This window comes from Pseudopodoces humilis, chromosome 2 (assembly GCF_049639895.1).
Source record: "Pseudopodoces humilis isolate 2021_Gansu_Grassland_sample_001 chromosome 2, ASM4963989v1, whole genome shotgun sequence".
NCBI lineage: Eukaryota > Metazoa > Chordata > Aves > Passeriformes > Paridae > Pseudopodoces > Pseudopodoces humilis.
The window spans coordinates 48,148,041-48,175,853 of record NC_142201.1 but is presented as its reverse complement, the minus strand read 5'-3'; the positions used below and the strand labels follow the sequence as shown (position 1 = coordinate 48,175,853).

Here is a 27,813-nt window from a genome sequence, read left to right as displayed (position 1 = left end):
TCTAAAGTTATTCATTCTGGCTTGGTCTTCCCTCTGGGGTAGTAGCAATTTATATGGCGTACATGGTGCTTAGGGAGAAGAGAAATGGTCTTTCATCACAAGAAGCAGGATGGTCTGTGTTTTAGATGGCTGAATCTAATCTGGTAAAGCCACTAGTGCTGTATGCCAGGGCTCAGTAGTGGGTCTGATACTGTTCTCCATATTTATGAGCGATCTGGAGGAAGGAGCACAGTGCACCTTCAGCAGGTTCACCGATGATACAAACTGGGCAGACTGGCTGGTTGTGCCACCTTTCAGAGGGACCGCCACAAGCTGGAGAACAGGGCAGGGAGGAATCTCAACTTCAATACTGGTAAAGGCAAACCCTTATATCTGTGGAGGCATTACCCCAAGCACCAGTACATGCTGGGGATGCACTGGCTGGAAAGTTGCTTTGCTTAAAAGGTCCTTGGAGTGAAAGTTTTCAGGAAATGGAAAACCAGATGACCATGAGCTACTAACACACCCTTCATGGAAAAAAGGGCAGCAGCTTCCTGGGCTACATTTGTAAGAGCATTGCCATCAGGATGAGGAAGAGAATCCTTTTGCTCTTCAACATTGGTGAGGCCACATCTGGAGTACTGTGTCCAGTTCTGGATTATCCAGTAGAAAAATGCTATGGTATACTGCAGTAAGTCCAGTGCAGTGATGATTAAAGTACTGGAGCATATTTGACTACTTTGGAGATCAGATGGCTTCTTTTAAACCTAAAGTGATAACAGTTCCTGTCATTCAAATCCCATCCTCAAATTTTACCCTTCCCAGCAGTGCCTGAAAGATATCAAAGACCATTGATATGAAAAAAAGTTGATATCAGACAAAGTTACTCCATATGGAAAAGGACATGAATTGGTAATAATTGGCAAATTACCAAATATACACCAAATTATGTTTTTACTAACCTTTCCCATATGTATGCATGTAGAGATCTGAACAAAGTGTGACTTACAGATGAGAGCAAAGCTAATGCAGTATTTCAAGAAACTTTAGGCACCCTCAGAAAGGCCATAGGTGGTTCCTTCTAAGTGTTAGAAAGTCCTTTCGATTGAAATCCTGTGGGAGACCTCTTGAATTAAAAAAATTGTAGCTGTTAGGGCAGGGAAATTACTACTAATAATCACTAATAACAATATGACTGAATTTAGAGAGAGGTAAAAATATTGGTTTTGAGGGGATTTTTTGTTCCAATAGTTACTAAATTAAGGTGCTAACTCAAAAGAGCTGGTTTCCTGACTGATGTAAACCACCCAATCACACTCTGGCAAGGGAATGGACTTGGCCTACCTGGAATATTTTTTTTCTCCACATGCTTTATTTCAGCTGTTTTGATCATGAGACTTGAAGTGAATCAAATCTTGATGTTTGATGATCTGACCAAGGCAATCTAAGGGACTAGATGGTCAAGGGCAGCACAAGCCAAGCACAAATGTTACTTTTGGTGGGAATGTGGTACTAGATCAGTTTAAACTGATAAACAAACCGCACCCTTGCCGTTCACTGCAAAACCTATTGTCAACACCCATTTACTGGATCACTGCACTGTACAGTTAGATAAATGATAGAGATACTGATTCATGACAATCTCTGTGGTGTTTCCTGAACATGTAGTCCCTGCAGTGATACCTTTGGCTGTTTAGGAGGCTGACCTTGCAAAACCCAGAGAAAAAATTGTATTGAGAGGCTACTGTATTGAGAGGCCCTTGCCCTCATGCCAAAACTTTTGAGTATTGCTTGTTTGTGGCATTGTCTTCAAATCACTTGGTTCCCTTGTTTGTAACTCATCAACCCTCTTATCCTCTGTGTTTGCCTTTATTTGCTCCTTCTGCAGCATAATTCAGATATTCATCTGTCCCAAACACAAGACATTTGGATGGAATAGTTGACATGCCATGCATTGTTCATGACATAGTTCTCATGCAACATCACTGCTCATCCTGTCTCTCTTAATTTGACTGCAGTTTTTCTAAAGTGTGCAATTTCCGGGCAAAGAATTTTCTGTTTTTTACACAAACATCTCTACCATTGCTTAAAACCAGTAGGATACATTAATCTTCATTTACAAGGACACTGCTCTAGAAACTCTTCATGAACATTGCCATGGAGGATTTGCATTGTCAGTACAGGAAATCAGACTGATCTTTGACCTTTGAGATCCTTTCTTGCTCACTTCCATTTTTAATTTGACATATTTTTCCTTCATTATTATTTCAAGTCCTCTTCAGTTACTTTGATACCTGCTTCCAAATTTCAGCTTCCCTCTGGTCCGTGTCTTCCAAACAGTTGGCACTTGCAAATCACAACGGCACTCCGCCTTTTTCATGGACTAAGTGTTGTTCTGGCAAACAGTGATTCGTGTGCATATCATGGTACTCCCTTATTACCTTTGGAAGGGAGAATTTAAAAGGTGTATTTGCTCAAATACCTAAGACTGAACAGTTTTCCTGGGAAGAGGTCATGACACAAAGCCTGCCAGACGTCAAGAGGTGTTTGGACAACGATCTCAGGTACGGGGTGTGGTTCTTGAGGATGTCCCATGCAGGGCCAGGAGTTGGACTCAATGATCCTGTAGGTCCCTTCCAGCTCAGGATATTCTATGATTCTGCTGGACCTTTTGGTGTTGAATGTTATTTTATAGAATTTTGAATAGCACTGTAAGTACTGTAGCATAATGACACAGGAGAGATAAATAAAATTAACAGATTTACCGGCTTTGAGGAGAAAAAGTGATTTCAAAATGTTGCCTAGAATCCTTCTAAACAAAGACCTTAGTGTTGTTTGCAATAATGGCAAATAGTTGTTTGTATATACAGAATTTTGTATATATACTCTTCTCAGCTGATTATGTTCTCCTACACTAAACAAGCTGTCAAAATGGATATCTCTTGTGAAATCTGTTTAAGAAAGTTTGCTCTCATTTTCACTTGGAATTATCCTTAGTTCCAGTAGGATATCCAGAAGAAGGAAATATCCATTAGGTCTCCAAGGCTCAAAATCAGTGCTATGTGTATAAAAAACTTAAAATTATGTCCATTCTCCATGTAAAACTTCTGAGAAACATAAAAGATTTAGGTTCAAAATCATGTGAGTTTTCCAAGGTTCCTGGGAACTTGCAGCCCAGACTTTATACTGGGGAGTTTCAGACCTTGAAGTGGTGGCCCCAGCAACACTACCAAATAACTATTGTACAACTCTGAGCAGAGAAATTGTTTGATCCAGAAGCTGCTTGTCTTCACCACAGCTATTTTTTGCAGAAAACCACAAGATTTTACTGGCTGAACTCAATGGCACGTGTACTGAGCTCTCCAAGGAGTGCAAAGAACAGCAATTCTGGCAGTTTCGTTTCCCCACTGATGGCAAAAATAAAGAAAAAAAGGGGAGCAACAGTGTGACACATAACTGCTACACTGGGTTTTGTGGTATTGCTTAAACAGAGAGTCAGTGTGCAACTCAGCTGTTTGTAACCACAGAAACAGAAAATGTTATTTGGAAAGAGGGAGGATGTACACCAAATCTACTATGTCTCAAACCTGACAGTGTTTCTTTAAAATGTTCTTAAACCTGTTTAACACACCCCTACTTTTTACCACTCCCTGGGAACATGCACCACTTATAGCAACTTGTAAATCAAGAAAAACCAAACCCAGCAATTTATTCTCCAGTGCGCACTGGATATGTTCACACACCCAGCTTGGCCATATAATTAAGTTACAACAAAGCTCACTAGCTTGGAGCTTTCTGCTTCAACCTAAAATGAGTTCAGCACTCTGAGTTTAGAAGTCTCAAATATTCTGGAGCAGAATTGCTTATTTCAAAATTATATTAAGAAAACGAAGAAAATATTTAGAATTCAAAGATTGTGATTATGTACAATGCTATGAGGTTCTATTCATAAATTCATAGAAGATGCCAAAACTCATTTATAGTGTTTTATCTGAAGATTAGGGATCTGAACACATTGAATATAGACACCCACAAGTAAAGCAGTTAAACCCCAAAATTCAAGTCTTACTGTTGCTATAGCTGGAGGACTTAAATACAGGAAAATATGAAATATTCTTTCTAAGAATAAAAGTAATATTTCCTTAGTACCCATGAGTGAAATGGACAAAACTGTCAGGAAAGCATTTTTTTGTTGTCGTTATTTTTCTGTCTTCTCTCTTCTCTCATCTTACAATTTCTTTGTGTGTCAGACTCCTACACAGACAGATAATAGTTTTCTAGACTTTCTATAGTTTTCTAGTTTGCACTTTTTGTGTAAGGGGCCACAGTGCAGTAGGGGAGCACATTTTTACAGACACAGTGCTGTTGAGGCTGCAGCATAATCTTTGCAGCTTGAACTTTGTCCAGTCAGAGAGAAAAAACTCTGCATCCTTGTTTCCTTTTCCTTTTAATTTGACAAAAAGCCATTGCTTTCTGCAAGACAAAAAAAAATGGTTTGAAATCCTGCCATTATATGGAATTCATCTGACATGTATAGGTACCTACAGTGTAGATGCCTATATCTGACTTGTCATTTTTAGGCTTCCTTTCAAAACAGTGAAGAGAAATAGTAACTTCCATAGCCCAATCCTCTGACCTACTTTGATCTGCATTGGTGTGAGATTACATTAGGGGTGTCTTGAGTGATAAATTTAGAGATAGAAGCCTAGCTTTTGATGTAGCCTAGCTTTTTTTGCTAAATGGGGCCTGTGATGGAAAATCTCGCCCAGCTCTCAGGAAACAAGTGTTTGAAAATAGATGTCACTGGTCTAGCATCTCCTTCATTGAGTAGAATTCAAATTATTTACTTACACATGATTTGGCATTTAGCTCTCTCAGGCTAATAGCCTGCATGGAGATCCAGAGAAGCCTACACCTGAAATTACTGTGTTCCTCACATTATGCTCTTACTGCACCGTGGCAGAATCTGGAACCTGAGGAACTTATCTGGGCCTCTGTGATTACATCTAGATAATTATAATTATTTTGTTCTGATTCTTTCCCTTGTAATATCACACAAATTATTTAAAAATCATCCCATTTCAAAGCCTAGCCTTGTTTATATTTCATTTAACAAGAGCAACTAAAACAAATGAAAAAACCTTCAGTTCTTTTTCATGTATTGAACATTAAAACTCATGTAAAGGTTTTTTTCTTCCAACATTTTTTCCAAAGTATTCACAGTTTGGAAAACAATTTTTAGAAGAATATAATTTACTCAAAATAAAAGGGAAAGAGGAGTTGATATTTAAAATGTACTGATTTCAATACCAGTCTATTGGCCAGTTTATATCAAAGGACAAGTATTTTGAAAAGGCAAGAAGAAAGCTCAGTTATTTCTTCAGCTTGCTAGCTCATAAAGCCCTGTTTACAGAAGCATTAATTTAGAAAATGTGTTCTCTTTTCCTTCACATAATTTGTGATTGAAATCTGTACCTGAAGTTTATTCCTTGGAAGATTCTTGGAAATGCTATTAAGCCTTCTAATTCTGTGGATAAGGGAGAGCAAGCTGAATTCTTTTCCAGAGAAGATGGAAGGGGAATGTGGAGGGCTGATTCAATTTCCATTATACCATTTCCAGTTTTACTCCTGCAGATGAACTACATTTCAACACATATCATAAATCTGCTTTGCTATTTTTTCTGTTGTTTGAACAGGTGAAAAATTTTACTGGTTTGCAAAGGCATTTATTAGTAAGGAAAGGGTCTTAAACACGTACTAACAAAGTAAAATCCTCTCCATGTTTACATATATGCATAGTCTCCACATCTGTCGTGTAAATAGAGAATAAACTCTGAAAAAAAGTAAAGTGACAAGGCTGTATGACTCTCAGTTGAGGGGCTGAATGACAACCCCTTCACTAAGGCTTATTTTAAAACCTGACGAATTGGCATTCCACCGAAAAATGGTATCACTTTGATTGTATTGCTGATTGTTTGCATTATCATCAAAGAATTAGGAAAGAATTTTAATGAAATTTTAGTTACGTGCCTTATAAAAATTTTGACCATAGGGGCATAACATGACAGTGTCACTTCTTAGTCAGCCCTGTATTCTGTCTCCAAGACTTGCCAAAAGCAAAATTCAGGAGTTAAGGAAAGAGTGGAAGAAGAGGGAGAGCATTTAAGTTGCTCTCCTTAAGTGTCCTTAGAGTCTCTATCAATTTGCTTGTCATGCTCTTCTTTAGCCCAATGGAGTTTCTGTTTATTTAGTAATCATCACTGCTTTTCTCTTTAACAAGCTTGTGTCTCATTGAGATATCTGATGTATGGGTACACACATACCAGTATAAGTACATACATGCATACACATACATATACACATGCACAAGTACAGACAGACACATATATAAATAAACTTGCATTTCATAAACTATTGGAAATACATCTTCCTGCAGCAAGGACAGCTTACATCCTACATGTAGAAAGAAACATCTCTCCTTTTTTCCTTTTTCCTCTTCTTCTCTTCTCTTCTCTTCTCTTCTCTTCTCTTCTCTTCTCTTCTCTTCTCTTCTCTTCTCTTCTCTTCTCTTCTCTTCTCTTCTCTTCTCTTCTCTTCTCTTCTCTTCTCTTCTCTTCTCTTCTCTTCTCTTCTCTTCTCTTCTCTTCTCTTCTCTTCTCTTCTCTTCTCTTCTTTCATTCCAACTAGCTCTTGTACTGGGAGGAGAACTGAAGTACACCCTTCTCATACTGTTTTTGATGTTTTTACACTTACACCTCCTCTCACCACACTAAGACAGTCTTAGCTGATGCATTTGTTCAGTGTGGGGAGAAGTAATTATGAATCTTCAATCATCTTTTTTTTTAATTCTCTGAACCTTTTAAAGTTCAATTGCACCCCTTCTGATTCATATTTTTTTGATCTGTGTCTTATTTTTGCAGTTACTGATTTTAGAACACATTTTCTAACAACTCTTCTACAATAAGCTCTTCTGTGCTAACTATACCACAGCCAGCATATTCCAGGAACAGGGAAAAGCCTTCCTTTCTTCCATGCCCGTATTCAACTTTGATGTGGCTAGAGAACAGGATCACCATCTGTAATATTTGCCTATCAAGCACAGCAGTTAAGTGTGCTGATAACACCAGTATGGAATGTACATCAAAGGAAGATTTCAATAAATAGGTGGGATATTGGTTCGTTGGGTTGTTTTGATTGGTATGAAATTTCTGTGTAGGTTTTCAAATGACAATCAAGTTCTCAGTCAACTAATTTAATCCAATTAATAAAAGAAAGAATTACAAGAGAAGGCTGCTTAGCCCTAGCATAAAATTCAAACACAATACCAGGGCAAGGAGAGAAGAACAAGTCTATCAGATAAAGAGTAATGTGAACTTCCTCACATGGATATCCTTCTATGGGGCAGATACATCTCCTTATCTGCACTATAAAAAAAACAGCCTGTGGGGGTTGTCTCCTATGTATTTACAGTGCCCATGACCAATTAAATGCTGTAAGAAAATTTCAGACAAGGAGCAGGAAAAAATCTCCTCCTTTTAACTTTGTCTCTTCTAACATCTTTTAAAGAGGTGGCTTTTCCTGAGATCAGCACTGTTTGTTCTTTCCCACTGAGTTCTCTCAGTGGGGAATTTGATAGAAATATTACAAAGTCACTCTTAAATGAAAAAAGCACATCTAATCATAATTCTCACACTCCCTCTACTACTATTGGTCACAATCTGATTCTCATTTCTTTAGCCACCTATGTGAACATTACTTGTTTATTCAGTACTGGTAACAAATTAACAAATAAGCTATTTATCAATAACACAAGCTACACAACTGGTTACAGCCATTCAGCTGGTACCACACGGGTGTCATTTGACTTGGCCAGATTTTCAGCACAATTTTCCTCAAATAACTGATTTTATCAGTAACTGATAAAGCTAGTAACTGTGTTCTTTAGCTAAGGCAGTAATGGCAGTGGTGCAAGATCAAAATATGCAAGTTTAGCATGCTGTGGATCAGACTTTTGGAGGCTTCTGAAATATATTTCAGTTATTTGCAGAGTAAGGACCTATTTAAATGGTGGGGAAATCAGGCCCAATAATATATACCTCCATGAAATGTGTTGGCACCTGCTATAAGCAGAAGATGCTGCTCTGACATTTTCTATGGCAACTAGAAGATATGAAAAGTTTTAGACATTTTGCATACTATTTATGGCATTTTTTCTTCCTCCTTTAGTTTATGAACTTTGCCACACCCTTTGGGAGAACAATGGACTGACTGAAAATATGTCTGCATTATGACTAAGGTTTTCTTAGCATTCAAAAAATGCATATGAAAAAGCTCTGACAGTGCTCCTTCCTGTATTCAGAAAGGTGTGGTTAAAAAAAGATTGCATGCCTTATTTTAACTGGTTGAAAGGATTTCCCCAGGATCAGCAACCTACAATAACTAAAGGAAATGGCTTGGATGGCAAAAGTTATTCCATAAAACACAGCATTATCTCTGGTGCATTACAGTATTTCATATCAGACTTCATGAAATGCTGTACTCACTTTGGCAGTAACTTAATCTAGTGAAAGTGTTTTTAAGTTCTTCTGTCTCTGCACAACAGTTGTTGCTACATAATATTAAAAATAAGTCTTATGTCTACCTATTTTAATCAAGTGATAAAATGCTGAGAAACTACAACATAAAAAGAAAAATGCGAATTCCATACTTAATATCTAAATATTCATTTTGACAGTAGTGAGGCCAATATTTTTATGCCATAGTAAAAGGGCTGTAGCATTATTCCTTCTCCAGTGACTATTTAAACTTTCAGGAGGTAGAAAACTACAGGTAATTGTGTTCCCTCACACAAAAAATTATCACTCAGTGGTTAAGGTAGTCTGCTGGTAAAAATAAGCTGTTATCAAAAGGAGGAATGATTTGAACTTCGGTTTAGTCATATGCTAAGTGATCCAATTGGTAAGCTGTTGCTTTCTTGATCTGTTCTTTGAGAGAGTTAAGTGTGTGTTGTTAAAGAGCACAGTTGGCTGTCTCAAATTCTGTAACGCCTCAGAAGGAACTTGCCATAAGATAAGCCACCACAGTGGGCACAGAAGGGAGGAATTTGAGACAGGACAGCCCCAATTCCAGGCCTGGTAGAGGCAAGATCTGGTTAGCACATCCTGGTTAAAGGGTCTGAACAAAAATTATCACCATGGCAAATGAAAAGAAGCGATGGCTCATACACATATCATCGGTCAAACAAGGATCATCCCAGTTATGGGACAGATAGCATCTGTGACCACCAATGGCCACCAGGGCCCCCCCATATATGTCTCTGTGGATACCTGGAACTTGGGCTATATAAAGGTGGTACTGTTATCTGCGTGTTGGAGGGTAAATTACTTGTCTGTAGAACGCACTGAAGTTTAGGGCTTGACAGGCTTCAGTGATCTCAGGTCTAGGGGAAGGTTAACAAAGCTTGGGAAGAAAAATGTATCACTGATTGCAGACACAAATAATGCAGAGTTTACAGGCTACAAGGACATTTGGCAGAACTTGAAGTTAAGAAGAAACTAATAAATACAATTCACAGGAGGAGATCATGTCCACTGACTCATAACCCACTGACCCAAGAAACCCACCAACTCCAGGAAAATACTGGGCATGCAGACTAATTAGCTTCAGAATCGAGGGAACCATTTAACCAATAGAAGATAGAATACTAATTAATAAGAGATGTAAAAATGGTGAAAAGTTTCCCTCCCATCCCCCTGTCCCCCTCACTTCTTTTCTATTTCTTTCTATCACTCTACCTCATGCTCATTGTTCAAATAAATCTATTATTGACTTGCGCATGTGGTCTCATCTGCACCTAAACTTGGGCAGAGGCATCTCTGAATCATTGGATTGTAACAGCATGAGCCTCGTATATGAATTAGATTTGAGCATGAAGGAAAGAACAAAGTTGTTATGAAGTACCACAGGCACTGGGCACTGCCAGTAGTTGCCCTTCACAAGGCAGCCCAGGACATTGCTTACCTAGCTTTAAAACCCATATCCTAGTAGGAGCAAGGCAGCCCATGAAGGAAGAGGCTTTCCATCTCACATTAGATCATTAGTATATTTTATTTTAAGAAGTTTATCTAGGAGCAGGAGGACAAGAATCTTCAGGGGGAATTTATAATGTTAGAATAACCTTCCCACGGGAAAAAGTCGTACTTCTGATATTTCCCTCTCCTCTGTGTTGTAGCCATGAATGCTTCTAGGATTCATAGAGACATTCATAATCTAGTTCTGAGTCACACATACCTCTTGGTAAGGGTGTACCCATAGGCAATATATTCCCTTGGTCAATTATTTTTGCCACAGTGAAAAGTAACTGTGTATAAAGACGTAGCACAGGTCCTGACCATCATCTTATTTTATGTAGGGCTGGACTAGGAATTTAGGGAGGAGCGTGCCTTGTGCTATTCACCTTCAAGAGGAAGATGTCACCCTATGCATGAGCATCACTTCATTTTCTATTTGCTGCACTGGGTTCTTTTTTGCACAAGTGACCCCTTCCTTTTTGACTTAACCTGTTGGAAGTGCTATCTACATACACAAGTGAGCTTACACTAAGCTTAAGCAAGAAAAACGTGCAGGTGGCACAGATGCGGAACCCACCTCCCTGATAAAGATTACACTAAACAGCTGTGTCAGTCTGCTAAATGCTGCCTAGCAGCTGGGCACCATCCACTGCCTACACCTATCTGTATGTTTCAGAGTGTTTAGTAATAGTCATCTTTTGACATGAGCTCTATTGAACACAATTATATTTGGAGAAATCAAGGCAAATTAATAGGACCATACTAGTTAACTCAGTAGGAGTAGGATCTGGACCTGAGCAATATCCTCTGTTTGTCCATACTATTATCATGTACACTCCTTGGCACAGTATTGTTCATGCTAATTTTCCATCTCTGAATAAAGACTTAGGCATGGACAGAAGCTTTGGACTGCTTTCAGTAGGATGTGGATGAGGCCACATAGTTCTTTTTGAAAAACAACTTTAGTGATACAGGTAAAGAACATGCTGTGCTCCTTGTCCTCAGGCCAGATATTGGGCTTTGGTATGTTTCACTTAATAACACAAATGTAGCTGCTTTATCCTATCATGAAACTAAAAAAATTGAACATTATTTGCTAGACTGTCTTCAAATCTTCTGGATATACCAGTTATACAATATTATAACCCATAACACCACAGTTAACCAGTCCTACTTGGGAAGTCTGAAGTATTACAGGAATTCTCTTTCAGAGGACTGAATGTATGAAGAAAATGTAGTTATTCAGTAACATATTCCTCCCTTTATGGGAGGAGCTACAGAATCATATTTATCCAAAAATTGTCTTCTGAGTCACTGCTCATTCCCAGCTCTGTGTTGTGAATCTGCATAAAAACTCAGTGGAGCTAGGCTACATTATGCTATTTTCATGATGCCATGAAAACAAAGGTCTTATAAACCTTAACAAAGATGTGGAGATAGCACAATATTTTGTGGTATGTTTTGTACTGAGAAATGGAAAAACAACAAAGATTGGCAAGAAAATCATGTAGAGAAAAATACATTTTACTAGCAATCAGGGGATATAGACTTTTTAGAAAAGTGTATAAGCTGAAGCTAAGAACACTGAATGCAATCATCTTCTTCAGAAAACTGTGAGAGTTGGGAAGTATGGTAATGTATTGCCACTCTAGGATGCTATAAGCATTTGACTTTAATAACACTGAATAAACCATTCAAATCTAAATTATGGCACTTCTGAAATACTTATGCTCAGTTTTCTGCCAGTGCTACTCTATTTTAAAAGACAACATCCCCTATTGGCAGTTTCTTAGCAGGCATTGTGCAAATTCCTTGGATGGCAAATAAGCCTCCATTGTAGATGAGGTATTTAAAATGAGACTGCTTGAAATGTCCTTCAAACTGTGTTAAAAATCTACACTGCAAGAGATAGTGGCCTCTGATTACTGATCACTAATGTGTCCCTACTGCTGGTTATTAATAAAGGATAAAGAGGATTTATTGTAGGGAGGAATTCTAAGATATGTCTTGTTTTCTATCATAAATCATGACAGGCCACACACTGTGCTAAATCAAGCTATCAGAATGATTTTGATGGGGTTATATCCAGTTATATAAGCCTAGGATGTTGGCAGTTATATTTGTATCTGTTCTTCAGAGAACTTCCTCTTTTCTTCTTGAGAGAATGACAAGCAGAACCTGAGTATTTACTTAAGTCCCACCAAGTAGATTATTGATAGATAAATACGAAACAAGTCACTTTTTGCAGCAAAGCACCTTACTGTTGAACTAAAAAGAAAAAAAAAAGTCCTTGAAATGTGATAAATCAATAGTAATACTTGGCCCAATGTAATGATCAGCTAAATCACATACTCAATTGATAGTCATCAGTTGTCAAAACAACTTGTTTGTATTTTTTGCACTGGTCTTTCCTGACACTATGGAAAAATCTGTGTCTAGAATACTGTCTGTCCATGCTTCAATTTGGAGGTTTTCTTAAGAGCGAGAAAGGTAGTAAGGGAGATATAATTCAAGTTCTGAAATAGTCTGAGAAATTACATTTTGCTGTATTTCACTTCTATCTTTCCTTCAATTTAATATGGACCTTGTACTAGAGAAATAAAAGAAAAATGAAACCTGACAGCAGAACAGTTCACACACTGGGCAAGGCTGGATTTTGTGAGTGTTACTTGTTATACTGAGATCCAGAGGCAAAGTTTGAGTTCCTCTGAATTTCTGGAAGCTGAATTTCTTTACAGTATGGGAAGTTTTTTCATGGAAAATAGCTATGGGTCATTTTCACTATTATGGTTATGCTGAAACTGTTCAATTCCTGATGAACAGCACTGCATCATATATTCTTTATTCATAGGGAAAAATGCTTGCATGTGGTTACAACACAGAAAATGAGACAGACTTTATCAGTAAGTCAGATTTTCTTTAGTCTAAAAAAAAGTTTAAATAATTTTTTACAGTTTTGAAATATTAAGTAGTCAGCATAGCTAACACGAAAAATTCACCATCCAATTAATATACTCATTGTCACAGACCAGTCACTAAAAGACACCTGGCCTGCTTTATTCCTAGGCTGAGGTCAGCATTGTTGGAATTTCATATGTATGCATCTTCCTATAGACTGTATATTCTGTCACATCAGACACCAAAGACTTAGCAAGGACTTCCTTAGTGTAAGCCTTGGGCTTCTTTTGGGTAGCAGAACTGGCCTGTTCTGTTCTATAGTTTCTTCTGTGTTCAAAGGCCATAAATACAGGAAAATATCAATTTAACTTCTCCAGACTGTATTGTTTGCATCTCTATTTGTGTTTCTCAAACACTTTGGCTAAAGAAGGCAGTGTTGTGAGACAGGTTAAGTGTATTTCTGATTTACAAATGGGGCTTGTCTGGTTGAATGGAAAATGATAACAAATTCATATCATGTAGCAGCTGAATTATGAAAGAAAAATGTTTCAAAAAAGAAGATATTCCTAGCCTCAGGTTTTATTACAAATAAAAGCTAGATGTCCATTTCAAATTAAAGTGTATGTAGATTTTTTTAAAGCTAATTCCCATTTAATGCTAATTCCTTGTTTCTTATGAGGAAAGACATCTGTTTCATATGGGAGGCAACCAAACTCTCAAAATGTCTCAAAATATCTGTAAAGAGATGTATTCACAGACATTTCTTCTTGACTGTAAAAAGATAAACACATAATACCTGAAAATTCTAGGACTGCTGTAAGTATTTTTGACTTTAAGGGACACAGAACTTGAAATGTACAAAATTTAGAAATGTATATGTGCTTGTATTCATTAATTCTGAGATTTGTGGTAGTTAGTAGTTTATACGTGGTATTTTCTTGCCTGCAGCTCTGCTTCATCAGCTGTATTTTATCAGACAGTACCAATGTTTGGAGAATAGCTTCATATTACTAAGTACCAAGTCTATGAAAAGGTAACAATGAACAAAAATACATGCAATTACTAAGTTAATTCATGTCAGCTTGCTTTTTCGGAGTTGAAAGAAATTCTTAATTTTCACAAAAGACAATAGGACTAAAGGTTGGCCAGCATCTTGTTAAACAACCTCTCACATATTTCATTATATATTTCACTACAAAAGTTCCCCAAATATAAAATAAGGTGGACTTGTATAAGATATATTAAAAACAACCTCTGTACCTTAAACAGAAGCATGGAGTTGTATACAGTGTTCCTATAAGAAAAGTATTAATTTCATACTACTGTGTTTACTAATATTAAGGCAGTTCTTAGCCTATGAACTTATCTGCAGCCATTTTAAAGAAAGAAAAAAAGTAAACACAAGTTCTTCCCTCCTTTGTTTATTGCTGGCAGTACTGAAGGAGAATGCAAATGTGCAGAGATAAGAAAGACATGCAACAAGATCTCGTGTGGGAGGGATTTCCCCCCAGATCTTTTGCCTCTGCCCACATACCCAAATGGTGCAAACACTTAACTCAGATTGGATTCCACTGTGTGTTGTCCACGTAACACTTCTGCAGAACTTTGGTGAAATACGGTGTTACTTCACGTTCACCCGTGTAAATACCTGCAAGTCTGTAGCTGAGAGGCAGCCCTACAGCTCTGCAACGTGTATTTCTGTGGAAAATCCAAATTACTGTAGTATATTTTCCAAATGGTAATTGCTTGGTTTTCTGTTTAAAGGTCTGTGAAGGCAGTTCATTTTGTGAAACCCAACCCTACTGCACTTGAAAAGAACAGCAAGCAGAGAAGAATAACAACTCACCCGTACTCTTAATTGATCTGGTATTTCTACAAGGTGCCACCCTTTTCCACACCTCCTACCTCCTCCTTAAGTGACTCAGCCTCTGAAGGAGAAATCTCTTGACTTTTCAGACAGCTGGATGGGGAAGAACAGTTCAGCTCTCTGTCTGCTTTGATTGTGCCTCCCTTCCAGGCTGACTAACCACACTGAGCCACGCTAGGACACTAACTTCTACCTAGGTAAGGATGTTTACTGTGCTGGTTTTATGCTGTTCCCTACCACATAGGGAAACTCCTGCATTTTCAGATGTTCTGTGATTTCTTAATGTCCAGTTCAGGATGCCATTTCAAAGGATCTGATTTTCAAGAAGGATGGAGAACTTGACTATGAAAATGCAGCTCCAAAAGTTTTGCAGTTTAGGCGTTCAGATTCCCTGGACCTTTCTGACTTCTTCTGTCCATACCGTCTTAATTATTTTATTATTCACATTATATTGCTAATTGTATTTTATTCTAGTGATAATTCTCTGATGATAAATTCACTGTTCAGACCACTTTTCATGAGTGGCTGTTTTAATGTCATTTTTGGTCTTTGGTTCATTTTACTGCTTGTTTTCTTCTTTATCTGGAATTTTTATCTAAAATTAATGAGTATTTACTCTTTTCTCATTTTCTTGAGTTATCTTTTCATTATTATTTTGGAAAAAAAACAAAATCCAAAACAACAGTTCCCTTTCATTTTCACCTTTGCAAAAATACCTATTCTACTTTAATGCACGGACTTATCTATTTAATGACCTGAACACATGTATAAATAGGAAGGGTTCTTCATCAAAAACCCAGTGAATTGAATGACAGAGCTGAATAAAGAAAATTAAAATTATTACCCCATTTTCTACACTCTATAAAAAAACCCCAAAAATTTACAACTGAATGTGTATTTCTAATTTGAAAACACATACTGATTTGGATTGTGATTTGGTTGATTTTACATTAGTGACAGTTCCAAAGCTTCTTTCAAAACAGAATCTCCTCCGCCCACGTCTTGAAAAACCAGTTTTGAGTGCTCTTTCAGCTACAAATAAGTGAATGATTGCTGTCATACATTCACATGTTCTCTAGTCCTACCTTGCCTGTTTTCTTTCTTACACAAATACACATGTTATTTCTATTTTCTGTGTGAACTCTTTTCTGTTTTATTAGTTCTGTGGACAAAATGGTAGAGTAAAATATTTATTTAAACACAATGTATTATTTCCAGAAGTACACAAATGTATTATATGGCTATTGCTCTGATTAACTCCTGAAAAAAAATCCGTTAAGGAATACATTTTTGTGATTGTTTAATGTCTGTAAAATAAATGTAGTAATTTTCAAATGTAGTTTTCACACACACAAAAAAGACAAATTACCAAACAAACAGAATCATGTTACTGGCGGCAATTGTGTAGGGAAGAAATTAGAGCATCGGTTATACATATAGGTCTGCATCTGACAGAAAAAGCCTTTAAGGCTATTTTAAGAGAACATATTCTTGTCTGTAGTAACAAGTTTGGATGTATGAAGGACTGTACAGCCTTGAATGGTTCTGGCTGTGATGGTGATTTGCAAAACAGCCTTTATCTTCAATCAGGAGATTCTTATTTGAGTGTAAGTATAGGTAGGTAGATCTGACAGCCCCAGCCACAGCACTGTTATTGTGAGGGAAGAAAGGATGGATATAGACAACAGCAAAATTGGTATTGACTTCCAAACCAGAAAGATTTTACCTCGCACACACTTGCAGGTGCCTGTCTAGAAGAACAGATGCAATTATGTGTGTCCCCAGTGTCTTAGTTATAGGGCTTGGACATCTTTATCCTGGATCAAGTCAGAATTACTTAATTCAGTTGATTGCTCACACTATATTTAAGAGAAAGATGGAGGAATTAATGAAGTTTGCTGGCTTGAAAGTTGTTAACTGAAAGCAAGGAAACAGTGTTGGGTTTCATAATTGTAATTAAGGTCAAATGTTTTAATCGAATGTGCTTTTCTTTAAACTGTCATATTCTCCACATTCAGGTCATAAATGAAAGATAAGCCACACACTATAGAATTAAGATTAAGAGTTACAAGAAAAACCAAAGCAAAACAAAAAGTAGAGCTGAAGTCTTCAGTTCTAATGGAATAATTCTAAAATTTTGAGCTCTGGTTGCTCACAAGAGGCTGACTGTTCATCTTATTTCAGAGCAGAATGGTCTTCAAGAAGATGAAATTTTGGTGGCAAGCTTCATATTTGGGATAAAGAAAGAACAAAGTATAGGCCTATTTTCTTTTTCATGTAGCAAATATTAGATGCTTTTAAAAAGCTGGAACTTGGTCATGTAGCAAACAGTAGCCAGCAAGATGTGACTGTGTAGAGCCATATATGAAACCCATTTGTTCCAGCTGGTGTTTCATGTGGACATGCCAATCTCAGCAATTTGTCTGCAACTTAGGTTTAGCAATACAGCATGAGAAGCTGGATAACAGGAAAATTCTGAAACATTCCTTTTGTTAAATCAGTTGTTCAGCTACCACTGTTTCAATCACCCAGTTAATAATAAAAGGAAATTTGACATTTTAGGCATTTGCACTTGGCAATGCTTTATATGAAAAACCTCACTATAAAAACAAACATTTACAAATATTTTGACTTTTAAGAGAAGAAGGTGTATCTCTCTCTCAACACTCCTTCAACATTTACTGTGCTGAATTCTTTATTTTACAGTGTGATGATAATGCAGAGGCTTTTTGCCTCTAAGCTGTGGAAATTAATATTGTTTTATTAGAAGCAATATACATATCAACTGACTACTTATGAATATGGTCTTAATCACTGTCATAGCTAGAAGCCAAAGAACAAAGATATTTTTTGTTGGAACTAGTTCCGTCTGATGTGGAAAACATGAATCTTAAAGGAAATGCTTCTATTATGTATTTTTTTAAATACAGCAATGCATATGTGTGAAGCCTAATCACATAGCTACAGCCAAGAGCAGAAGTATGGCAAAAGGACTCTGTAATGGAGGAATGGGTGTGTTCAGATGATCTGAAAACTAGAAGGTCTAGCTTTCAGAACTTAGAGGCAGGCCTGAGGTATTCTGCTAATCAGTCACTGCAGGAGATGAAAAGGAGATGTAGAAGTGTAAATATAGCTATTTGTGATAAAAATAGTGTTGGAGACTTGTGCTGCTTGTGGAGTAATTTTTTTGCCAGGTTAGATGGACTTTTGACTTTCCCTGAAGTAATATCTGAAGTTTTTTCTGAATTTCTTGGGATTATGTTTGGATTTCCCACAAAATGTGTGAGGGTCTGAATCTAGGATTGGCATGTCATTAAACCATTTGGGAGCTGCTCACTGGACTGGCCAGGGCAGTTTTAATTTTTGTTTAGAGTTTCCTGACGCTGTTTTTAAATTCAAATTACACTGGAGTTGCATTCCTGTTTGTTTTTGTTTTGCATTCCAGCTGAGTTGTTTTGCTTTGGTGGTTGGGATCTTATTAAGAATGTCTGAACATAATTTACTACTACAGCATAGTATAGAAAGCTATAACCCTGCTTTCTCACAGTCTCATTTACAAAGTTAAAAACTTTTTTTTATCTCCCTATGGTCTGAAGATGAGCCTGTGTGAATAATGTGACAGTTCCAGATCTTTATGAGCTGATATTTTTAAACTAATGTGATCCTCCTAATCTCTTGTCCCTTCTCAAAGGGACTCCCCTTTTCAAATACACAGATGCAAACACACACCATTCTGCCTTTTTATGCAAGATTCTTTTCATTTCTAAGTCCTAAAATTTAAATCCTCACTCTGATGATTCTTGATTGTCTGTGCTACAGATTAAAGTAATTTTTTTTTAATTTGTATTTTAAATTTTAATGGATTAATCTTTGATATAAAACTTGAAAGCTCAGAGGTAAGAAAAAAGCCTTAAGGACAAAATGTCATTATTCTGTAGGACTAAAATTCCTGGGTTTGAAATTTCAGAATTCCTGGCACATTTTCAGTGCTGACTGGAAAAGGGAGTGTACCTGTTTCTTATATTCATTTATGCATACTACTTTTGGGTTGGGAGACTGTGCAGCAGTTTATTCTGGATGCTGTACACATGTGCAACAGAAATATCGTTTTGCCATAAAAATATTAAAAAAAATAATTCAGGATGAGAAAAAACAGTTTTAATTAAATGTTGGAGGATGAAAGAAACGCATTGGACTCTCATGCATACAAGAGGAATTGCAAACCTCTTTATAGTCGCTTTTAATTTGGTTTAATTTTCACAAAAGAAGTCTCCTTTTTCAAAGTTTTATGAGTCATTTCCCTTAGAAAATGGCTTAAAAAGTACTTAATAGAAAATAAATCCAAAATCTTTCTATACAAACTACTACTTGAGATGAAGAAGTGCCAGTTCTCATTGCTTAAAAATATACTGAAATATCAAACTTTCTATTATCCTGGGACTGACTACATCAGATACCCAGCTGTACCTAAACTGAAAAAGTAAACCAGAGACTTCTCTATCATCCTGAGACAGTTCAGGAAAATTTATAGTGAAAGGGGTAGCTATCTAAAAAACCTAATTGCTTGATAACCTACCTGAACAGTTTCTAGGAAATTCAGTTCACATATGCTTGAAACCTTATATAAATATTTTTAAAAGGTATTTTATAACCTATTGCAATATATATATATAAGGCCAACCATAGCCCTGAGCATATTTTTATTGTGTGGGAACCAGATATAGCAGTCACAGGTTTTCTACATATCCTGTGCCAACGCTTGCTCGATACCAACAACTAAGGTTAAAAAAAAAGGAATGCAGACAGGAGCCTTTCAAAATGCCCGAATTTTAAACTCTACAGAATATTTGGAATTTCAGAACTGATTAAGACACATGCAGACTTTGGACCCCAGTATTAGTTTTATATTTATATCTTTACTTTTTAAAAAGATCTCTAGTTTTTTAATGCTTCTTTTTGTTTGCTTGCTTGTTTGTTTATGTTAGGATATTTTTGTGAGGTTTCTTTTGGCTTGTTTTTTTGGGGGGGACCACTTGGGATTCTCTTTATGTTTTTTGTTGTGTTTTGGCATTTTATTTTGGGTTTTTTTAATAATAAGCTTTTTTCGTTGTTGGGCAGCAAAAGCATGGAAAAGAAAAATCTGCTCTAAGTGCAATCCTTTGTGGCATCCACAGTGTTTTATTGTCAGAGTAAGCATTATTCTTAAGCTTCTGCCAGAATGCAAAATCTACACCTTCCATTAGTAAAGAAACAGCCACAGGCCCTGGCGTCTCCACTCTATTTTAGGTGTGTGAGCAATACACTTTATGTCTGCAAAAAGAAAAAAAGGATAGCCCTGTCATCCAGAGAACCAGGAATGTTTCTGATTTTTAAAGACTGCTTCTGTCACAGAAACAGTTTCCTGGTGCTTCTGTAAATTTTAGCAGACTGACAATGGAGCTGGTTATGAGCTTTCCAGCAAAACATCGTTTTCTTGGAAAATGCTGCTTTACAAAATGGAATCCATTTGCTAAAGAGCGTCGGTTTTGGCCAAACTCTTAAGTCAATGTAAGCATTTGGGGCTTCTTTAACTTAAGGGGGAATTTTATGTCCTCAAAATGTCATTATGTTCTGCTTGATGCTTTCTCTAGCAAAGCCGGTATTCACAGTCCAGTTTCAAAGCAAAACATGAAATCTTTTGAGTGGCTGAACTCCCAAAACTCACAAATAATGTGTGGGGGGTTTGTTTGTTTGTTTGTTTGTTTGTTTGTTTGTTTTTTAATCATCAGTGTTGGAGGCTTTTGACCTGATTTGAAATAAGGGAAGAAGTCAGTGACTGGAAAACTATAGCAGGGCAGCAGAACTGCGTATTTCTGTCCTGGCCCTCTGTATTAGCTGCTGAATCTGAGAGACCCGTCAGCAGGGCTGGATGAGCTCACCTGTGCTCCAGGTGCTGTGCCAGGGACTGATACCGTCTTCCCAGGAAGCTTATCACCTCAACCCATCCTTCAGTACTCCTGAAGGCTCTCACCGCACCCATTGCCCTCAGAAAGGAGCTCCCAGCAGGGAAGAGGCCGTGTGACAGGCAGAGGGGCAGGAATGCACATCGTTGTCACCAGGCAGGGAAAAGCCACCAGATTCACTCTGAGGAGAGCTGCCCTGAGCCATTCCAGCCTGTCACACTAAACTTGTACAAGGAGATGATAGAAGCGAACAACAAACTTGACCTGTCTTTAGGGCTGATTCCAAATCTCGCTGTCAACGCTCACTTCCCTTTTTTTTTGTCATGTTTACTTTTAGATTCCCGCAGAAGGACGGAACAATCCCGCGGAACAAATGTCAGCTTTCAGCATACGGAAACAGTCTCCTCACCAAAGCGGTAATACTGAGTCTCCTCCATTTCCTGCTCCAGGGGCGCTTGCAGGCTGAGGCGCGGCCTCCCTCCTGTCCAGGCCTCTCCATGGCCCAGGCGCAGCTCCCTCCCTCAGGGGGCAGTGGCAGGAGGGTGATTAGAGCCACTGCGCCCCTCTTCAGATGCCAAACTATCGGTTTTGTGCACCACCTGTGGCTGGCAGGGATTCAGGCCAAGACATCTCCCCGGACAGCAGAGTGTGGTGGTGCGGGGAAAGCTGGTGTGGGTTGGGAAACCCGCAGGAGCAGGGTGGCTGCAAGGGCAGTGGGAAGATCCACTGGTCTCAGCACCGTCTCTTTGACTCGCACAGGGAAAATGAGGAGAAATCGAGGAAAAGTAGAACGGGGGAAGGAGAGAGAAAAGCTGTTTATTCATTGTCTGATGGGATTGTTTACTCCTCTGGAGGAATAAAACTCGAGGAGGGCTGGAATTTGCTTTCTATGCAGAGAAATAACCAGTGGCAAACTAGAAACGTGATGAAATTTTCCATTTCCCTTAGCCTCAAAAAGATTTATGTAGACTGAGAGGTTTCGAGATGTATGAAGACCTGGTTCAGGTGGGATGTGGCAGGCTTAAGTGCACCAAAATTGATGTAGCCACAGCAGGGAGCTGCTTGGCTCTACTGTATTGAGGACATAAATATTTATTGTCAAGTAGAGACAGGGAGGAGCTGGATCTGCCTGTGCTCATGTGACCTAATCTGTTGTATCAGATCTATGTTTAATTTTTTAGCTGAAGCTCAGGAGAAAATTCATTAGGCCAGAAATGAGTACTGTTCTGCTAGCCCAGGGCCTCAGGCATTAGCAGATTGCTTGCTAATCTGCTAAACACTTGTGAAGTGTTTCTTGTGGCAATAAAACAATATATATTCCCTGTCTACCACCTTTATACAAGATTTCATGAAACATTCTTTGCACTTCTCCATTTAAAAAGCCACAATTTCTGAGAAATCCAAGTGATTTTTGACAACCCACTGGAGCTATTCAGGCAAGCCTTTGGATGCCTTTGTTTTTTTGAAGTCTTTAAAGTCAGATTTTAATAAATATTTTTAAGAGAAAAACTAGTGCAATTGGCAGTGAACAAGCTGATGCAGAATTCATGCAGTGAGGATAAATTAGTTTTCGTTAATCTACTGTGATTGTCAGCTCATTTTTGCAAAAAAACATTTTTCCTGTTCCTGGTCATTTGTCAAATGGCTAGATCTATGCTGCTTAAAAAGAAGAAAAGCCAAACCTGGGTATCAAGGCCAAGAGACAGAAGCACGCATCTGTGCTATCACAGCCGTGGTTTCTAAAACATCTGCCACTTCTCTAGCATCTCAATCTTGAAGAGAGCAAGTCCAACACAGAATCAGAGAACCTTTGCAACTTGGCAACATCAGTGATGAGTCTAAACCTTTCATTCCTTCTCTTTCACTGGGCAGTATGGACACAACTACAGGGAATTAAAACAGGCACAGTTTGAATTACAGAGATATATACATTTTTAGACTGAATTTTATCTCTTTTTACAGATCTCTTTTTATTTTTTTAACAGAATTTTATCTCTACCAGCTTTTACAAAAATATTTAAAAATACACTCTTGGCTGTTGTCACTTAAATATTTTGGTGCTTTATTACGATTTGGTCTTCCACTCACTATAGTTATTTGTCATTTTTAATGCTATCACTACAGGTGAAGTTCTTGTATTAAATGCAAGGAGTACATTTTCTTATAATCAGAGTGGAATGCCAAAACACAGCTCTGACAAATGACATATTACTTACTGTGTCTGTTTTCTCTGGAGTGTGTTTCTACACACAATGTTTACAGTGTAATTACTGAACACCAGATAGTGATGTCTCCTGAAATTTGAAAATCCTTTTGCATGAATGCTCAGAGAGCGAGGAATTAATGGAGAAAACCGTGAGGGTCTTTAGAAGAAAACACAAGATCCACTGTATTTTTAATATATTTTTTTAAAATTTTTATTAATTGATTGTATTAACAAATATTTTCAAATTTAATATTTCACCTTCTCTGGAATATTTGCGGCAAATATAGCAATTAAAAGATGGAATTTCTATTCAATCTGAACTTCTATCTTTTCATTTTAATAGCCCATGTTACAATATCACATCAGTATTTCGTCTTGCCTCAAACAGGCTGATGATATATAGGTGTAGGTGGACTGAGAATACTGAACAATAATTGTTGCATATTTTTGATTGCAAAAAGGGCCAAAATCCTCATGAAAAAATAAAAAGAGATAAACATCGGCTTTCTAATACAGAGAAGAATCCAAATTCTCCTAAATTAAGTGAATATCACACTGTTATAATATTCACCCAATATATATAACCAATGAACTAAATATCAGCCTTGTTGGACAAAGTTATTTTAGGTTGTTTTCAAAAGAAAGTAAGGCTTCCATGTTTGTTCAGCATGTCAGTCTGTCTCTCCCAATAATCTTTGAAACCATACACTAATTTTAGTTGAATTTGATGTGAAAGTATTGCTCTAATTAAGGTTCAGTAAGACTAAGTAACTGACTAGAAAAGAGTCTTTCTTCATTCAGCATTTGAGGAAAAAGTTTCAGAGGGAATCCAACTCTGAGAAATATGGAAATCCACATATTTTGAGTTGGGTGTAGTTGGAGGGCCAAGTGGTCACCTCAAGATTAGCCTTGGTTTAAAATCTGTATCCTATCATACATCTGCAAATACAAAACCCACAGACAACACCCCAGGAAACAGGAGTAATTAGTTTGACTTTTCTGGGATTATTGCGGTATGCAAATATCATAATTCCTTTATCGGATCTGTGAAATGTGTTTACATTAGAAACATGTGAAGCAGTTTCATATTAAGGATGAAACTCTATTTAGTTTGCTAAGCTGGACTTCTGCAGGCCCTTCAAGGTGAAGCTACAAACTTTTCAAGAAGCAATCTGGATTAAACAAGTGTGATAACTGAAAATTCAATCAGTATTAAATTTTTACCTATTTCAACCTATGTAATATTACTTTAGGTTTACAAAGTTTTTCTACATGTTCATTTTTAAGACATGTTTCTCTGAATTTTCAGATAAGAAGAGCCCCTCTGTTGCAATTAAAAGCAGACAACAGGCTACTCATGATATTAACAAACGACGGACCCTTTTGCAAGATAACAGCTGGATAAAGAAGAGGCCTGAGGAGGAAAGGTAAGAAAAATATTAAATGCATTTTTTCCATACTTAAGTATGCCATGTACCTTTCCATGGAAAGTCTACTTTTCCATGGATGGTATCAAACAAAATTAGGGGAATTCAATCGAATAACTCATTTATTTATCTTTAAGAGGTATTTATTCCTTTTTGGAAGTATTGGTTTGCTGAATAGTCACTGACTGTTTTTCATTATGACTTTTGAGTGCTGGGTATTTTGTGAAGTTCTGCCCTACAAATAAAATCCCACATTTCACATGTCTAGGTTGCAAGACTATGATCTTTTTCTTTCTATAACCAAGATTGTAAATCTTGCCAAGTTCTTTTAAGGAGCCTAAGTCAGAATCAGTTTAGATTTACTTTAATGTAAACCAGGACTTAAATTACAGCAGAAACAATGTCTTGGGACCATGTTATCATTATCTGGTCCATGAACAGCTTGTAGGAAGAGATAATTCTTACTCCAAAATGTCTGGAGTTTTCTACTGCAGAGTTCTGCAGCTGGTGCAGTTACAGTGGTAGTGGGCAGCTATGAAATCTGATTGAAGACAGAAATCTTTTGCCAAGAAAAAGTTATTTATTTTTAATACTCATTGTTTTTCTTTTGCTTTAAGTGCTGATGAAAACTACGGAAGGGCTGTGCTTAACCAATACAAATCCCAAGATAGCCTACACAGGTATGGTAGAGTATCTAAAGACCTTTCCAATTTTATTACCAAAGAAAACTGGATATCCTTTCACTATGTCATGAACAAAGCAAAGAACTTGTTTTGTTCGGTTTTAGTCTATACATATTTTCATGTAAATCTGACTCCGATGTCAATGATTGGTCACTGCAGTGGATCCAGGGTTAGATCTGTTGATACCTGGAAGGTGTAAAACCGTGTATGATACCTTAATCTGAGACATAGTTACTCTCTTATTAATGATGAGTTGTTTAATAAAATCAATGACCAAAGTGGCATTTCTAAATTTTTTATTGCAGCAGTAGCACAAATGAAAAGGAAGATCAGAAAGCTGTACTTGGACGATACAGATCTGACACCACCTTGGACAGGTAGGGCTTTTTTCTGGAGGGATTGTACATTGTGATTGTCATGCCTGTGAGAGGTCTTAAAAATGAAAGCATGAATGAAGTCAGTGCTGACCATGCTTGTGTTTGCAGATTCTTTCTGTGTTGCATCTTCAAAATCCAGCCACCATTAACATCTGGTATCCAGAACTTACTGAGTCTATGAGAACCAGCACTTAAATGCATGCTGTGGGAAAAGTGCACTTTATTTAGTTGAGTTTTACCACTATTATTTTATTTTATGATCCTTAATTCTCTTGTAGGAAACAATGTGAAATTGTTACATAAAATTTGCCATCTCCACAGGAGTTTGAAAAAGAATAGGCTAGAGACCTGTGCAGTATCATCACCCTGCCTATTCTTCTACTGCTCAGTGAATCCTGTTGTGTTGGTTCACTCATCATGAGGAAGCCATTCTATAACTTCAATTTACCTGTTGCTCTTCTTTGTATCTTTTCTGTTTCCATATTGGTTTTTTTGATCCAGGAATCCAAATCTCCGTGTAGGCATTTAAGACGGTGCACACCTTGTACATACACAGAGGAGTAATAACAGTGATTACTATTTCATTTGCAGTTCCTCCCTGTGTACTTCATAACACTGAGTTTGCTCTTTTGAGTGCTGCTAAGAATTGAGTTTTAATTTTCACAATGTTATTTATATAATTCCAAGATTTATTTTCTGAGTGATAATTGCAGGTTTAGAGATCAAGAGTTTCACTTGGCAGGCATTACGTTGCATCCAAGAAAAGTGAATGTCATCTGCCATTTTAGAAATCTGACATGTTAGCAGATGACTTCTGAAAAGCTTTGCCAGTTGCCATTTGTTTTGACTACCATGAAGTAACGACATTGGCAAGCAGCATCATCCCACTCTCCTTTTTCCTAGATAATTCATGAATGTGTGGAAGAACACAGGTTTTGTACAGATCTCTCCTGTCACTCTGGAAACTTGCCATTTCTTTCTAGCCTTTGTTTCTTACATTTTAAGCAGTTTTTTCTCTATTACCCATGTGAGATCAGTTTACTTAAAAACAGACTTCTGTGAAGATTTTTGGAAATCCAAGTAGCATGTATCACCTTTGTCGCACTTATCCAGATGGCCACTTACTTCAAAACAATTTTTAAAGGTTGATTTTCATGCCTCGAACCCTGATTGCTAATTTAGAAGTCACAGGAGAAATCTACAGGGTCACTGAGGAGCTCTGTTCTTTTGTACTCTATATCTTTTTGGTTTATGCTGAGATCTTAAAGTCTCTTAATTATTTCAGGTTGTAAGCTATCTTTGTCTTTTCATACAACAAATATCTAACATAAAAGGTTCAATATCTGCAACTGATGACAAAGTATACCAAAAAAGGATTTTAGGTGGAGAACATCCTTCCCAGAGGAAGCAGAAGTATTATTAGGAACTAACTATTTGGCAAAAGATGAGAGAAACCTTACAAGTCAGGTAGGGATGAAAATTACATTGCTATTTTTCCATGTACTAAATGATTCTAAGCCCAGAAGAGCTTCCAGAAACACAAAATCCTAACTACATCTATAGCAATTAGATCTGGATAGATGAGGCAGAAGCAATTTACATACTTTCATGTTTTGCTTTATTAATAATCGAATACTTTGGAAAGATAGAAATTAGTAGGAAAGGATCAGAGGGCAAACCAGAAACCATTGCAGTGTGTGGTATGAACCTGCTTTGCACATCTCAAACACTACATGCATCATTTTACTGATGTGAAGAAACTACAATGGAATCAGAAAAAAAAATTAACAGGGAAAGTGAGAAAGGATGGAATAGCTTTCATATGTAAAATGTCTGAAAAAACAAACAGTCCTCAGCTTGGAGAAGAATGATATGGGGAAACTGAGTAATGAAAGAATATTTTCTGTTTGTTGCACTGTAAGAATGAAGACTATAAATGTTTGGATAATTGAGAAAAAATAATGAAACACCGAGAGAGAGAGGGAGAAAGAAAGAAAAAGAAAGAAAAGAGAAAAGGAAAGAAAAGAGAAAAGAAAAGGAAAAAGGAAAGAGAAGAGAAGAGAAGAGAAGAGAAGAGAAGAGAAGAGAAGAGAAGAGAAGAGAAGAGAAGAGAAGAGAAGAGAAGAGAAGAGAAGAGAAGAGATAAAAAGAACATTTATTTTTCCTTTAATGTGTATATTAATTGTAGGAGTCACCACCAGAAGATACTGTGGAGATCAGAATTTTAACTTGGTTCAGATAAACATACATGTGTAAATGGACCATTGATCCAGGAATGTGTATTGGATACAGCGTTGTGGGTATTTTTTGATTCCTTATCAGAAGCTTGAAAGTTATACAAGGAGAAGTTAACATAATGCTTAC

General features: G+C 37.2%; 1 protein-coding gene across 6 annotated transcripts in view; it reads left to right on the top strand.

The window, feature by feature from the left end:
• The window catches only part of SCEL (sciellin), a 68,113-nt gene that overhangs the window by 7,083 nt on the left and 33,217 nt on the right, over positions 1 to 27,813 (top strand). For 4 of the 6 annotated variants that reach the window (XM_014263245.2, XM_014263243.2, XM_088051442.1 and 1 more), the window contains exons 2-6: positions 14,712 to 15,011; positions 21,094 to 21,172; positions 24,272 to 24,389; positions 25,007 to 25,069; positions 25,378 to 25,449. In XM_014263245.2, coding sequence (XP_014118720.2) covers positions 21,130 to 21,172; positions 24,272 to 24,389; positions 25,007 to 25,069; positions 25,378 to 25,449 — 296 coding nt within the window. In that variant the 5' untranslated portion in view covers positions 14,712 to 15,011; positions 21,094 to 21,129. The remainder of the gene's footprint in view (positions 1 to 14,711; positions 15,012 to 21,093; positions 21,173 to 24,271; positions 24,390 to 25,006; positions 25,070 to 25,377; positions 25,450 to 27,813) is intronic. The other 2 variants (XM_088051441.1, XM_088051440.1) reach the window with 2 other exon arrangements.